This window comes from Pinus tabuliformis, chromosome 6 (assembly GCF_031772625.1).
Source record: "Pinus tabuliformis cultivar Carrire ecotype Pingquan chromosome 6, CPIR1, whole genome shotgun sequence".
Lineage (NCBI taxonomy): Eukaryota > Viridiplantae > Streptophyta > Pinopsida > Pinales > Pinaceae > Pinus > Pinus tabuliformis.
This window is the reverse complement of record NC_142292.1, coordinates 121,447,705-121,463,988: the sequence shown is the minus strand read 5'-3', so window position 1 is coordinate 121,463,988 and position 16,284 is coordinate 121,447,705. Positions and strand designations below refer to the sequence as shown.

General features: G+C 38.6%; 1 protein-coding gene across 1 annotated transcript in view; it reads left to right on the top strand.

Annotated features, from left to right (window-relative positions):
• LOC149257639 (pyruvate kinase 1, cytosolic-like) overlaps positions 1-16,284 on the top strand; it is a 347,863-nt gene that overhangs the window by 78,479 nt on the left and 253,100 nt on the right. Inside the window, exons 7-9 of the mRNA XM_089381665.1 lie at positions 6,232-6,312; positions 7,036-7,107; positions 7,243-7,332. Of these exons, the coding sequence (XP_089237791.1) occupies positions 6,232-6,312; positions 7,036-7,107; positions 7,243-7,332 (243 nt within the window). The remainder of the gene's footprint in view (positions 1-6,231; positions 6,313-7,035; positions 7,108-7,242; positions 7,333-16,284) is intronic.

Here is a 16,284-nt window from a genome sequence, read left to right as displayed (position 1 = left end):
TTGAGTCGGTTGAGACTGGTCTGGGACTAGTGGTACATACTCCGAGACTGACTTCGTGTCAGTACAGGACTGGTTTGGGACCAGTGGTAGGAGTGGTACTCACTATGACGCTGACTTTGGGTCAGTTGAGACTGGTCTGGGACCAGTGGTACGCACTCTCAGACTGACTTCGGGTTAGTGGAGAATGTTATGAGACATTCTCGATCAATTCTTCTTCTTCATGGTTCAACAGAGCTAAGCTGAGCAGAGCATAGCATAGCATAGCAGAACAGAGTTGAGCTGAGCAGAGCATAGCATAGCAGAGCCAACAGAGCATAGCAGAGCTGAGCAAAGCAGAGCAGAGCCAACAGAGCTTAGCAGAGCATAGCAGAGCCAGCAAAGCTAAGAAGAGTTGGGCAGAGCAGTGCAGGGCACTGATGGCAGAGATAGTACAGTCGGACTTATGGATCACCGGATGGAGTTCTCCCTAGTTGAGAGGGAGTGTTAAATTGGCAACTAGGGCCAAACTCCATGTGCGTCAGCTTATTTATGGAAGTTGATATTTTAATTGGATCCATCTCGTCGAGAGGTGTAGGATTGATCCAAAGATCATCCGATTCCGATAAGTATTTATGGAGATATGAATTTATTTTGATTATGGATTTATTATCTAGCCGACCAACAACTTATGTAGGCTCAAGAAGCCCAAACGTCATGTCTATTCAACCTATACATTTTGGTATAAATAGAAGAGGATTTGATGTCATTTGCAACAGACCTCTTCATGTGTAGTCTCCTCCTCTCCACGTCTGGGTTTTTGGTGAAGCAGAGAGATACCATGTGTGATATGTTAGTCTTCAAGTAATGCCCTAGCTGCTGTACGTTGCCCTAGCCACAGAGATCTGCCCGCAGTAAACCCTAGCCACAGAGATGTGGCCGCTGTAAACCCTAGCCGCAGAAATCTGGCACTGTAAAAGAGGTCTCATATGCAGCCAAAGGAAAACGTTCTATCCACATTACCGTTGTGGAAGAGCCGCAGTCATAATGCTGTTCATGAGGAGACCATTATACACTACGCATACATAAGGATATATATACACAGGGCAGACAATACAATGCAGGAAGATCTGTATATGCAATGATACAGTAATTGCATATGTATATATATAGATATCAACGCACAACTTTCACACTCAGGAAATGCAATATACATACATGTAGACAATATGCAGATCAGGGAAGCAAAACGCAGCCAAAAAGGAGAACTATTCACACAGGTTTCCATACGATGTAATACGCACAACATGGACACCTTATCCAACGCAGTCATAAAAGAGACATATACGCAGATCAGGGAAGACATGTAAAACACAGCCAAAAGGAGAATTGTTCACGCAGTAAAAGAAGACATGTTCACGTAGTTAAGAAGATAAGAATTTTGCATACTTCCTCTCGGAAATTTCAGGTGTGGTAGCCGCAGTCAAAAGATAAGGTATTCGTATATGCAGTGATCTAAACTCAGGTACAGCAGACCTGCATTCAAGGGTGATAGATCACATTATAGACTACAACTCAGATTATTATAATCCGCAGATCACAGATTGATGGAACAATTAGAAGGTTGGACCTAGCCATTGCCAAGTAGTTACAGCGTGAAGGATCCATGTTAATGGCATGCAGCTGTAGGTGACAACGTGGCAAATCCAAGGCTGTCTACAACAGTCTTGACACCTGATCTTAGTGGTTCGTCTATAGTAGTTTAAGCATGTTGGACAACATAATATAACAGTGATTAGAAGATGAAAATCTCGGACGAAGGGACTGTGTTATATATAGCAGTCCTGAGATATCTCAATAAAATCTCAGTGGCAGTGCAAACATCTTGTACAACAGTGACATGGAACTATAGCCTAGTTGCTTTGCTAGGCTGTAAGCCATAGTAAGCAGCTAAGGCTGATATGTATATGAACTAAATAATTATGCACATTAATAAAGGGTAGCATGTTAAAGGGCAGCATGATAATGGGCAGTATGATGAACATGGACAATATCATGAGATATATGGGCAACGTGATGAATATATATATATATATATATATATATATATGGGCAGTATGATGTAGATCAACATGATGTATGGGCAACGTATGAGATCATGAGCAGCGTGATGATGCATGATGCTGCATGATGGTGCTACATGGTAAGTTGCAACAAATGGACAAGATGCAGAACGATGATAGGTGAAGGAGTCACCTTGGAGAATTAGTTGAAACAGAATGTCTTCAACTGATCTCATCGTTATACAAAATGATCTATGCTAGATCTAGATAAGTCAAAGTGTTGACTTCTGTTGTAAATGTACTTTCTCTCTCTTTCTCTTTCTCTATTGAATTTTGAAGAACATAAAAGAAGAATTGATCAAGGGCTTCCCCACACATTGTGGGGTTTGTCCCTGGCTTGTGCCACATCTTGTGTCCTCTTGTCTTGGCTTGTCTTCTGCGATTTATATTTATGTTCTATCTGCAGTTTACTTTATGCTGATGTGATTTCTAATATGGAAAAGAAATTAAATAAATTGCTCTAGCATAGAACATACCTAAAATTAACACACTGCTACTGCTGCACTGCAACTCAGTTACTGAGAAGTAAGTAATTGACCTACCCAACTACTGACATCCTTGTTAGGCTAGAAACCCTCATGATGCCGAGGCTCTCTCTGCCGCTATCCTATGCTCCCTCTGCTACTTCTGCGTTGTTGCAACAAACTCTGTGCCTCTTGCACCGCTGCAAACACCTCTGTGCCTTCTTGCACCGCTGCAACATCCTTTGTGCCTCTCGCACTACTGCAACATCCTCTGTGCCTCTCGCACTGCTGCAACCCTCTCTGCGCTGCCAGGGACTACTACACTCTAGCACTCTCTGCAGCTCTATCTGCATCTGCTTCTATCGACATCCACCATCTTGCTACTGTCACTTCGGGGCTCCTGTAGCTAGATATGATCCAAGAGTTTGGGTACCTCAAGGATCCTGCCCCTCATCTCCTGTAGTCCTCCTGACTACAGCTTGATGTCTCCCCACCTCTTCTCTAGAGGTACATGAGCACTCATGGCACAATCGTCATCATCCTCTACCTCCTTTTCTGCCTTTGCCGGCATTGCCTTGGAGTCAGACGCCTCTCTCTTATTCTTCTTCCTCGGACACTGATTTGGATGATGGCCTAGTTCCCCACATTTTAAGCACTTTATCTTGGAGAGGTCCTTCTTCTTCCTCTTCCTCTGTTATCCCGCAGATGCTAGAGCTGCATCCTCTTCCTCCTCTTTCTTGACGCGGTCTCCTTTGCTACTACTTCCCACCTTGGTCAGCTGTCTGATCTCTTCTTGACGAAGAGCTGCCCATAGTTCTTCCCAATCTGGAAGATGCTCTCTGCCCAAAATGCTTTGGACAAATGTCTCCTACTACTCGGAGACTGTGTTCAGGGCGGTCCTCACATTAACTCCTGATCCAGCGTGGCTCCTATGGAATTCAATTGGTCTCGAATCTCCTTCAATCTACTGAGGAAGTGATCTACCTGCTCCCCTTCTGCATCTAATACGACTGCAACTGATTCTCTAGTAGCATCTTCCTCTGCATGAAAGTGCCTTGAATGTCGTCAAGGTGTCCCACATTTCCTTTGCCGTATTCTTCTCAACAATATGCTGAACGATATGATCCTTGACCCCATCAACGATTATGCATTTTGCCTTGGCCATTGCATCCTCATACCTTTCGTTATCAGCAGGGTCGACTGAGATAGCCACGGTTCTCAAGGAAAAGGCCTTGATGCGATGTCTATCTAGAACAGACAGGATCCTGGTCTTCCAAATGACAAAGTTGGACGCTCCGTCCGGCCTGTCTTGATCCCTTAGTCCATTCATGGCCATCTCTGGTCTTCTTTTCGACTTCTCTGACTCTCTACTTCCCTCCTGGAAGTTCTCTGCTAGACTCCCTCTGAGTCTCGATTTCCCTCCTGGAAATCCTTCTGCCAACCGTCGAATCACACCTCTCCGATCTCCTATGCACCTGCAACATTGATATGGATTTCTTGGCTAGAAATCCGCCTAGCTAGCGATGCCCTCTATCTTGGTTCTGTCCCATTAAGTATTGTTCTGCCTCGACAACAACAACACCCTACCAACTTCACTCTCCGCAATCTGCCCACATTTTCCTATGCCCCAACCATTGAAGAACTAAGCCTCTAGGCTTTGCGCAATCCTGGCAAGGTTGATTTGCTCCCCTACCCAACTGCATCAACCCTCCTGGTCTTTGCGTGGCTCTTCGTGAGCCTCTTCTTCCTTCCTTTGCTTTTGCTCTGGCCTCTCTTTGGCTTGAACTAATGACACAGACCCTCTGCGTCAACCCTTCTCTGTTGCTTTCTTCCTAGGAACATCTTTTGTCACTCGGGACAACTGTTTTTGCTGCAAATTCTCTAATTCAACTGGTGCCTTCAACTCTCCTGTGATCTGCAACGCTCTAATACCATGTTGAAATTTCTAACTATTACTTGTTAGAAATTTTATCTGTATTCTCTGGTTTATATCACCTACTTGTTTAATTACTAACAAGTTATTTAACCATATAAACATTGAAATAAACACAATACAGTCTCAACCATCTATAGATCAACAATTGAAATAAATAGGCAAACACACAAGGGACATCGTTATTTTTGGACAATCATCCCTGGAAAAACCCAACTTGGGAAAATCGGTGCAATTGTTCTGAGGGTTTTATTATTAAGCAACTTTTCTTGAGTACACTCGGTGCCAAACTGGCTCCCCCGATAGAGATAAATAATCTGGTAGTAATACCTCTCTTCGGAAGCAAATATTCTGAAAGTCACCCCACGAAACCCTCTCCAGCACAATCTAAAGCAGTGTGTTAGCCCTCCTGGCCTATGCGTCAGCTTGAAACCCTCTGCGCCAGCCCTCTGAGGCTCTGCGCAGCCTCTCTGGCCCTTTGCATCACTTCTGTAGCCTCTGTGCGGGTGACGCAGGGCCTTCTGGCCTCTACGCAGTCACTACTGGCCTCTGCGTGGCTCCCTATGGCTCTACGTCTGCCTCTTTGCCTTTGTGCTGGTCTTCCGGCACTATCTTTGCCTCTTTGCCTTTGTGCTGGTCTTCCGGTACTATCTCTGCTTCTCTGCCTCGTACTCACTGTCCCTCGCTACAACTCTGATCACTGGTTCGATATCTCTTAGCAAACCCCACTTTAGAGAATCGAATTCACTGATCACTGGTGTATCTCCCACTGACCCTCAGGCCTCCTCTTACACTTTTTCTGTTGAGTCTTCAATGATCGAGATTACATCTTTAATCAACGGCTAAAATTAGATTTGGTTTGATCATGTCATTTAGAACCTTCTAACCCAGTTTTATATTAATACCCATTAATATTTTTATTTTCCTAAGTTTAGACTTAGGAATCCATTAAAAATATTAATTATTTTAATATCTCCTTCACTGGGTAGAATTTCCCCAAACCATTTTTGGGTCTTGGAGATCTCATACCATTTTTGGGTCTTGGAGATCTCACGTGCTTTAGCCTCTCCACCAATTTTCATGGCTAGAGCACATCCAATGTTACCCCAAATCAATAAAACCCTAGCTCCAGAAACATTCATAAACTCATCAAAGTGTGGAGCAATGATATTCTTGCCGATTCTGAGCACACATTTGCTGATGGTTATTTTTCAGGTCTTACATTTTGATTTTGAAGACTTGGCATACTCGACAGTCTGTGGCTTTGGAGCATTCGTCATTAAGTGGAACCAAAAAAAAAAGTCTCCTTCTAACAATAGATGCATAATATAGAATAAAGCATCTTACAATTCCCAAAATAGGATTGGAATTATATATATATATATGTGTGTGTGTGTACATATATATATATATATCAGAAAATTTGAACCCGAATCAAAATTAACCGTTGCTGATCGCAAACTTGAACCCGAACTGTGTGACTTCGTCTGTAACTAAGATGAATTTAAAGTGACAAATAAACTAATTTGTGCATTTACTATTTATTGTGGTAATCTTTGCTCTTCAAAATGCCTTTGATTACTGGATAGTGCAAGCTTTGATCTGGTGGATTTAATGTAGCCTTACAAAATGCCAGGCACTAGTCTATTTTTGTGTTAAGGTTTATTATTCATCTTGTGATTTGATTCTGATGAGTTTTGTACTTTTATATATTGCTGTTGTTTGTACTTTGTAGGTTATTGCAACTTGGGGAGTTGGCAACAACATTGACTTTCTTTCTTTGTCATACACACGACATGCAGAAGACATTATACAAGTAAGAAGGATGACATAAAGTTGCGTTCTGTCATGTTCTGAGCTTTGTGCTATTACTTCTAGCTACTATGATGGATCTCACATTTAAAAAATTCTATCAAGCTCTTTTTCTGGAACCAAACTCATAATGTTATCTTATGCGTTTTAATTTGTTGCCTGACCTGTTTCTATGGTGCCTGTTTTTTCGTATTCTTTTACAACTTTTAAGTAGATGCATTATATTAAACATCAAATATGAAGCCATTATCACATGTACCTCTGAAATCATTCTGAATTGACAATGATTTCATGAGGTGACAATTTTTACTTCTGGCTTCATTAGTAAATGATGATGTAAAATTGTTTGTTTTATTTCTGTGACATGTGACTTGCCCCTTATAATTGAATAACCTCAAATAGTGAGTGCTACATCTTAAGGATTTTATATTGACAGTTAAACCGTAGTTAACATACTGTATCAGATATATTAGGGGACACCTAGAAATTTGTCTTCATTAGTAAATGACGATGTAAAATGGTTTGTTTTATCTCTGTGACATGTGACTTGCCCCTTATAATTGAATAACGTCAAATAGTGAGTGCTACATCTTAAGGATTTTATATTGACAGTTAAACCGTAGTTAACATACTGTATCAGATATATTAGGGGACACCTAGAAATTTGTTTGCTTGATGCTAACTTTGCATTGATATAAAACCTGTTTCCTCCTTTTGTCTTCTATAGACCCGTGCTTATCTTAATGGGCTTGGGAATCTTCATCAGACACAGATATTTGCTAAGATTGACACTATAGAGGTATTTGGTGTATCACTGAATGAAGTCTCCAAGTTTTAATCTCTTCTTTTCATGTTTAATCCATCATAGATATGCACATTGCACAAGAAGCAGTTTCTTATTTGAATCTTAATATACATACAACTTATGTTACAGGGTCTAGTACACTTTGATGAGATCTTGCGAGAGGCAGATGGTATTGTCATTTCACGTGGTCATTTAGGAATAGATCTTCCACCAGAGAAGGTAGCCTTCGATATTTGGTGTAAACATTTTTCATATTTCCATTTCCAGTTGTTTTTTTCTCATAGATAAATGAATATTGCTGTCTTTGTAATTTTACTACAAGTATAGTTGTGCACTTGTATGGAGGTGTCTTATAAATTTGTGCTTTTACTAAATACAAACTTAATGTGTCTCTGGAGTATGGGGTAATGACATGATTGATGGAATCGTCTGAGATGCTCTCTTGGTAAATTTTATTCATTTGGGATTGTAATTTTTGTGTCAATGGAGGTTCAAATGCTTTGCAGCTTCAAATAAGTGATATTTACTTAGGTAATAGATGCAGTATAGCAGTGTGAACAGGTAGGAAAATCAAATTGTTTGGAGGACCATTAGTACGTTGTTGATGCCATCCCTCACTGCCAACAATTTTTGTAGATTAGATTAGTTATAAGGGCATCTGCAAGCTGGAAGTTAGGAGACAACTTATAGAAGCAGTGCTGGTTTTTTTATTTAGGCTCTTGTTGAAGTATTACCAGCTTTCCTATTACATGTTTTCTGCTTGTGAGTTCTCTTGAATCTGGATTATATTATACATGCTCTTCTTATGATTGACATATTGAGCAATGTTTTATTTAACTGGGGCCCTGTACTGATTTTGATTAGCAAGAGAGTTTCTACCCTGAAATGCCAAGCCTTTAGTACTATGAGACTATGAGTTTATTCATGTTATGGTTGAAAGCTTAGTTTAGTGTTTTTAATTGAACTAGGTATTTGGATTGGGTCAAAATAGGGGGCCTTATCCTTACCACAAGAAAAATATGATAAGTGCTTGATTAATGTTTTTGTACTTAGCAATTTCCTTCCCATGCGGTGAGGGTAAGGTTCCAGGAATTACATTTATGTGGAAATTTATAATATCTGCCCTTTAAAACACTACAAATTTCACCTTATTTATTTGAGGTTCCTTGGATCTATTTCATTGAATTCTCATCTTTACAGCTGTATCTGAAGTATAAATTACATTAGCAATATACTTCCCTTCCACCCAACTGAATCAGTAGGAAAGCTCAAAAACTAGACGCTCTCCTTTATCAAGTGGATCCAAAAATTACATTAGTTATAGCAGATTTATTTCAGCAGTAAATCTGATTTCTAGTTTCTTCTCAGTATGCTAAAACCACGGTTGCGGGGTAGCAACTCCCCTCTCATGCCCCCGCTCCCAATTCGTGCTCCGAGCGGGAGCGGGCTTCCTGAAAAAAAAAACGCTCCCTGGTTTTTTGGGAGCGTTTAGTGTTTTTTACAATTTTTTTTTTGCAGTAATACAATTTTTTTCAAAGAAACAAATAAATTTTGAGTGGGGCAGCCTAATGATCAAGCCTATGGCCTTAGTATTGATATGCGATTCATGGTAATGTTAAATTCTTAAATTTTTTATTGTCATCTTTTACTTAAATTTGTAACATTACCATGAAATGACTCAGGATGTTTGAGAGTGGTTCCGACCTCATTGGATATTATATGGAGAAAGTAGAATTTTAGATTTCATTCAAAATCCAGCAGACTTATCGGTTTTTCAGGATTTAAAGATTGGAGGGATTGCAATGTTTCCATTGGATTTTGTCATGTATTAGGGTATGGAACTCGTATTTAATCAAGAGCACCAATCCCTCTATGTACCTTGATGTTAGTGACATTGGTTGTCAAACTCTTCTATCATGACCCTCATAAAAATGTACGCATCACTCAAATAAAATCTTGACTTGACATGCTATGCTTTTTCTATCTTATGTTAATGCTTAGAGGGTGATATTAATGACAAAGATCCCTATATAGATCTAGAGGTAATGACAAAGATACCTCTGGATATTAATGCTTAGAGGGTGATATTAATGACAATGATCTTGATTTTCCAACAAGACTAAAAAATTAGACATTTCTCGTGGCGGCAAGAGGCCCAAGCATTAGCAATAGATAATAGATTTACTTGTCTTTTCTAGTTTCTAGTAGTTTTTATAACTACTGACTCTTTCATATTTATTATGATATTTTTTGTGAACAATATATGAGAATTTATGTTTGAAGTTGGCAATTATAACTCATTAGTAATGAATTATGAATATGATGCTTCGTGAAAGTTGAAAGTTGTTTCATTTCATTTCATGTTAGATATTATTTGTTGTAACGGTTACACTTAGCTTACAAGTACAACTTTGGTGATCAATGACGATAAATGTTATATATTGAATTTTGAAATCTTGAAACTTTAATATTGATGAATCATGAGACTCAATACGTTGTATGTTACTATGTTACTAACTTGTGGACATGGTTGATGAAGATTATAACTTCTAGATGATTGTTGTTATATCGTTCAATCTATGTTTTTAATATTTAATTCATCATTCTACATGCTTTTGTTGACATATATGCATCAAAATATAAAAAATAAAATAAAAATATATTAAATAAAGAACACTCTCGGAATCGCTCCCAAACCGAGAGCTTCTGAAAATATCACTCTCGCTCCTGCTCTGCGTTTTCGTTTCCGCTCCCAAGTAACCTTGGCTAAAACACATCACATTCTTGGAAATATTGAGAGGAGGGTGAATCAATATTTCTTTTCAATTGTTATTTTACCAGTTAGATTCTTCACAATTTAAATCAAATCAATGTATAATAATTGTATTATTAATCAAAAAGAAATTGTATACAATATAAATATGTTCCCAAGCTCCAACTTGGTTTTGATGAGGCTTCGACCCTATCTATCCAAGGCACCAACCTTGAGTTTAGGAGCACCAACTCCAAGGACACCAATCCTATGAATGCTTTGTATTAGAGAATATGTAATGAGAATCTTCACGTATCACTTCACTTCATTGGTTTGTCAAGTCTATCACTGCTGCCAACTCAACCACCTTGTATCATCCTTATAAGTTGTCCAGTCATAGAGATGCCATGTCTTCAACCTCTATCCCACAGGAAAACTCAATACTTGTTGGTCCACACAAGTCTCTTTTTAGATTAGCCCTGTATCTCAGTTACACCACTGTCCTGAACAATTGCTGCCCATAATCCTCAAAGTAAATTGATCCTTGAACTGTCCACAATTTTCTACAAAAGAAATGACCCTGTAATTGTTAATGAATAGTGGAGAGGACACCTAATCACTGTCCAACTCAAGCCAAGAGAGCACTATCCATAGTAGCACTGTCCACAGTCAAGGTAGAGGTTAATCAACAGTTAGGGGAAGATTGTCATCACACTTAGCCCGTAATGATGTTGTTGTAGTAGCCTCCAGACAACACTGTATAATGTTACTAGCCTGTACTAGGTGTCCGCATTGCAGCAGAAGGAAGGTCTTAAAACACAATCCTTACTCAACCCTAATCTACAGTCAAACAGTTCGAAGTCCTGAGAAATAGTCCATAGTTCTGAGCAAGCTCTTATACCCCAAACACAAACCTTACTCCGCCCTAATCTACAGTCAAACAGTGCATAGTCCTGAGCAATAGTCCACAGTTCTGAGCAAGGTCTTATACCCCAAACACAAACCTTACTTCGCCCTAATCTGTAGTCAAAACAATCTGCAATTCCGAGTAATAGTCCGCAGTTTTGAGCTGTCCTCCCTAGAAACAAATCCGCAATTCTGAGCTTGTATAGTTCACGAGATGTGGACTTGTTGTGTCTTTCTTTTCTTAATGAATCTGAACTTGTCTGTCCTCCAAAAGTGCAGAGTTCCTTCTATATATTTACTCTTTTGTGCATGAAAAACGAAGGGACGTGTCTCCTAGCTAAGCCGACATGAGTTTGACAAGGTAAGGTCGGCTCATTGGCAGATTCTTGACTTAAATTTGTAAAATCTTGTTCTCTCTCATTATTTGGAATTTTGGGACACATAATAGCTCATTAGAAAGGTAAAATTATGCCCTTTCGGATGCTCCATGCCTCATGTGAAATTCCTTTTCTAAGTTAGAGAAAAATATTATTTCATGTGACTGATCCTTTAATAGTGCAAAACACGGAGGCATGGCAGAATGCCTTTGGGCTTCTTCATGGTTTTGGTTTCTTCATTGATTATCGTCATCATATCCCTACCTGCTTCATTTCATTGATATCCTTGTCTTCTTCAGTATATTGACATCAATGAAAACTATACTAACAATCTCCCCCTTTGTCATTGGATGGAAATATTCTTCTTCTCTTCCCTTTTGACATCAATGGAAAAAGGGTCCATAAGAACTCCCCCTGTCGAACTGCTCCCCCTATCATGCAACATCTTATGAATCAACTTAGTGTGATGCTAGAGCAATACCCCCCATCTTTTGGCAAAGATGTTCAAATGCTTCTCGAGGAAGGGGTTTGGTGAAAATGTCTGCAATCTGCTCCTTTGTATTGATATATTCCAACATGATGTTTTGTTCAACTACTTGTTCACGAAGAAAATGATATTTGATTGGTATATGTTTGGTCTTTGAGTGTATCATTGGATTTTTACTGAGATTGATAGAACTTGTGTTATCACAATAGATGGTGATTGGTTGGTCGGTATCTATGTTGTTATGAAACTAGCTCACAAAAAAGATAGATGAATGCCATAGAAATAAGCCTCTTCGAGGGGCCAACCTCCTTTACATTACACAAATGAACAATTCTTGGATGATACAAATGACAAGACCTCCTTTCTATATATAGGAGTCTAAGGGGTCATAATATAATCAGAGCCGACATAACAATAATAATGTAAGGGCACAATAATAACAATAGTGGGCTTCTATGGGGCACAATAATAACAAGATGGGGACTACATGGGTACAATATAATAAGGGGGTTGTACTAATAACAATAAGGGGTTACACTAGTAGTATAGGGGCCTAACATGCCCCTCTCCTTCAAAAAGTGTTGTCCTCAACACTTGAGTAGTTCTTGATGCTTTTGTATAAAATTCTTGTCTTCCCATGTGGAATCTTCAACGGGTAAGTTCTTCCACTTGATGAGATACTTTGAAATTGATCGATTTCGTAGCTGTCGGGTTCTTGTTTCTGTGACTGCTCCAGGTTCCAATATGATTTTTCCTTCATCTTCAAGTTTTGGCAATATTGTTTGAATTGGGATCTTTTGCAACTTTTGAATGAGTGGCCACACTTCTTCGTCATTCTTCCATTCATACCTTGTTTCATTTATCAAATCTGGTTGGATAATAGAAATAGTACAAAACAATGCTTCCACGTCCTCATCCTTTCTTGAGAGTGCATCTACAACAAAATTTTGCTTCCCTTTTTCTGTAGATGATGTCAAAGTCATAACCCAACATATTTGTGACCCATTTTTTCTATTCTTCTAAAGATAATCACTGTTCTAAAAAGTATATAAGACTATCATGATCCATTTTTACCTTGAAGTGTTTTCCCATTGTGTAAGCTCGCCATTTTTTAAGTGCATGTAGTATTGCCAACATTTCCTTCTCATAAATAGCTTGCTTGAAATGTAGCCGTAAAAATACCCAATCACCTACATCAAAACTTTTTTCACTGCAATTTTGATCTACCTATTGTTTCATTCGATTCTGCACCAAAGTGGCGTTATCCTTTAAAAGTTGGAGAACTTGTTGTTGATGCTCGATGTGATCTCTCACCGCTTGAACATTTTTCTTCTTGATATGTCCTTCTATCTTGATAGTTTGAGAAGTGGTAATTCTGGCCAATGCATTACAAGATATGGTTGGATTCATGTCTTCTTTTTCGATATGATCTTTCACTTCTTGAACCTTTTTCTTCTTGATATGTTCTTCTATCTAGAGAGTTTGAGGAGTGGTAATTCTTGCCAATACTTTACAAGATATGGTCGGATTCATTTCTTCTTTCTCTGGGGTTGGTTCCTGGTGTATATCCTCTTCTTTTGATGTTTTTTGATCTTTTTCTTTCTCCTCTTCATAATCTATGTAAAATAATTTCTTTTTAGCACACTTATGACCTTTAGAGCATTTGCTGTCACAATTGTAACAAAGCCCTTTTTCTTTTCCAATTGTTGTGGTGTAACCCTTGTAGGTTGTGGAAGGCTAGGAGAAACAACACTTCCATCTTTATAGTTGTGAGGGGTAGACTTCCTTGTTGCCATAATTTTGTTTTCCACTTTGTAACAAAGCTCTTTTGCTCTTTTTTCTTCTAATTGTTGTGGTGTTGCTCTAAAGAAGGTGTTGCTCTTTGTACCCTCATAATGTGCTATAATTTCATCCGTGAAAATTGACTACATAACAAGTGGTTTACGAGAACAAAGCCCTTTATACCATAAAAATTGATCTTGTTCTAAATATGAAGATGTAATACATACCTTTTGTAACAGTGGTACATCATGTAGATCAAAATATTTCTCCATTTGTAGTATCCAATTTACCGGATCCTTGCCATCAAACTTTCTCATCTCAATTTTTCTTGATTTTAGGAGCTCGATCTTGAAACGACTGTAACTCTGTACTTTCGGATCTTTAAGTTCTGAAATTTGGGTCTATAATAGCCCTCTGAGTCTTCTTTCTAACTCCGCAAGTCTGATTGCAATTGGATTCTTGAAGAAAGGTTTATCCCCAATCTCCCGCGATGACCTAATTATAGACCTTTTCAGAAGAGCAAACTTGTAGAAGTGCCACGTGTCACTGTTTTGACCTTCGGATATGAAAAATTTACACATGGAACTACAATCTTTCCTCTTTCTATAACTTCTTACGAACTTTCAGTCTGATGCTCAGAGAGACAGCTATGACTATTTTCCCCAGGTCACCTGTTTGGGATGTAATTCTGGAGCCCGCCGAAACGCTAAATGTCTTGGACTGTATCTCCGAAAATATAGTGAAACAAGAGCTGAAATTCAGACCCGAGGTTCAGACAAACTTCTTCTCGAATGGGTTTTTGTTTTACGTTCTGAAACTTTCTAGTGAAAATTCCAAGATGACCTGTTTTAGATGAAATTCTGGAGCTTGCAAAAACCCTAACTTCCTCAGATCATATGTCCTAAAATATAGCGAGACAAGATCTGAATTTCGGACCCGAGGTTCAACGAAACTTCGTCTCAAATGGGTTTTTTCTAAGCTGCAGGAAACGTGGGCAGAGGGCCCGTTTCTTGAGGAGGAAACATGGCCAGTATGGCCATAAACACGTTTTTGGGCCTTACGTCAGAGTTTCCTCTTGTAACTTGACTTTGTCTTGTATTTGTTTATTTATTTATTTTTATATTTTCGCTTCTAATTTTCTATTGGGCGACTCAAATATCCTCTAGATGCTTCTAGATGTCTCTCAAGCTATAAAAAAATGAATTTTTTGAGTGGGGTGGCCGAATGTTGAAGCCTATGGCCCTAGTGTTGATATGCAGTTCATGGTAATGTTAAATATTTTCCTTTATTTTTCATTGATATTCTCCTTTATTTTTCATTTTCATCCTTTTACTTAAATTTTTAACATTGCTATGAAATGACTCGGAATGTTTGAGAGTGGTTTCGCCCTCATTGGATTTCATATGGCGAAAGTAGAATTTTAGATCTCACTCAAAATCCAATAGTCTTATCTGCTTTTCAGAATTTTAGGATTGGGGGGATTGCAATGTTTCCATTGGATTTTATCATGTACTAGGGTATGGAACTTGTATTTAATCAAGAGAACCAAGCCCTCTATGCAGGGGAAACTCCTAATAATCAAGAGCATGTAGGCTACTAGGGTATGAAACTTGTATTTAATCAAGAGCACTAAGGTCGTTCGACTATGTAGGAGGAGACTCCCAATCAAGCACGAGATAAGAAATTAGAAATATCTCATGGCTGATTTTGGATATTTCTACTTTCATTATGTGATCTTTCGAGTAAATGTGATGTAAATTTAGAGACTTATAGTTTATGCATTGACAATTGACAATTTTATTATAATGTAATAAATTAGAATGTATCATATATGCTTTATGATTGCACATATTTCTTAAATGTCCATATATATATATATAGATATATATATTCGCGTTTCCCCATTTCCAAAATTTTGGGGGGTCACGTTTCGTACTCGTGCCTATTTCGGAAACTCGTACCCGTTTCCTCGTTTCGTGCAACTTATTTTTTTTAGGTTCTGAAACTTCACAGAGAAAACGTTATTGCGAAAATGCCATGATGACCTGTTTGGAGCAGCGAAACCCTAGAATCCAAAGTTCTGATACCAAATGTTATGAAACTAGTTCACAAGAAAGATAGATGAACGCCTTAGAAATAAACCTCTCCGAGGGGGCAACTTCCTTTATATTACACAAATGAACAATTCTTGGATGATACAAATGACAAGACCTCCTTTCTATTATAAGAGTCTAAGGGGTCATAATATAATCAGAGCCGACATAACAATAATAATTTAAGGGCTCAATAATAACAATAATGGGCTTCTATGGGGCACAATAATAACGATATGGGGATTACATGGGTACAACAATATAATAAGGGGGTTGTACTAGTAACAATAAGGGGTTACACTAGTAGTATAGGGGGCCTAACATATGTTGACATCCTTTAGAGCTTCCTTCATCCATAATATTTGAGTACAACAATTTGCAACAGCTATATACTCGGCTTTAGCTGTAGAGAGTGATATGGATGATTGTTTTTTGCTGAGCCAAGATACTAGACAATCTCCCATGAAGAATGCATTTCCACTAGTACTTTTTCGATCATTTATACTTCCGGCCTGTTGACCACTACATGTCAACTACCCATAGCAGTACACCCCCTTTTCTTCGCAAAAAGGGATAGCGCTTGATCGACGTGTTCATGCCATTCGACAGTCATCATCGACCTGATCATGTTATGTTGTAAACCTAGTCTGCATGTGTGAATTGTAAATAATCTTAGCAGATATGAGTCATGTATGTAAATTGCCTAGGTGGACCTAAATTTCTAGTGATAATCTACATTCCGGAAGGTTTTTTGTCTCACCGATCCATGATCGG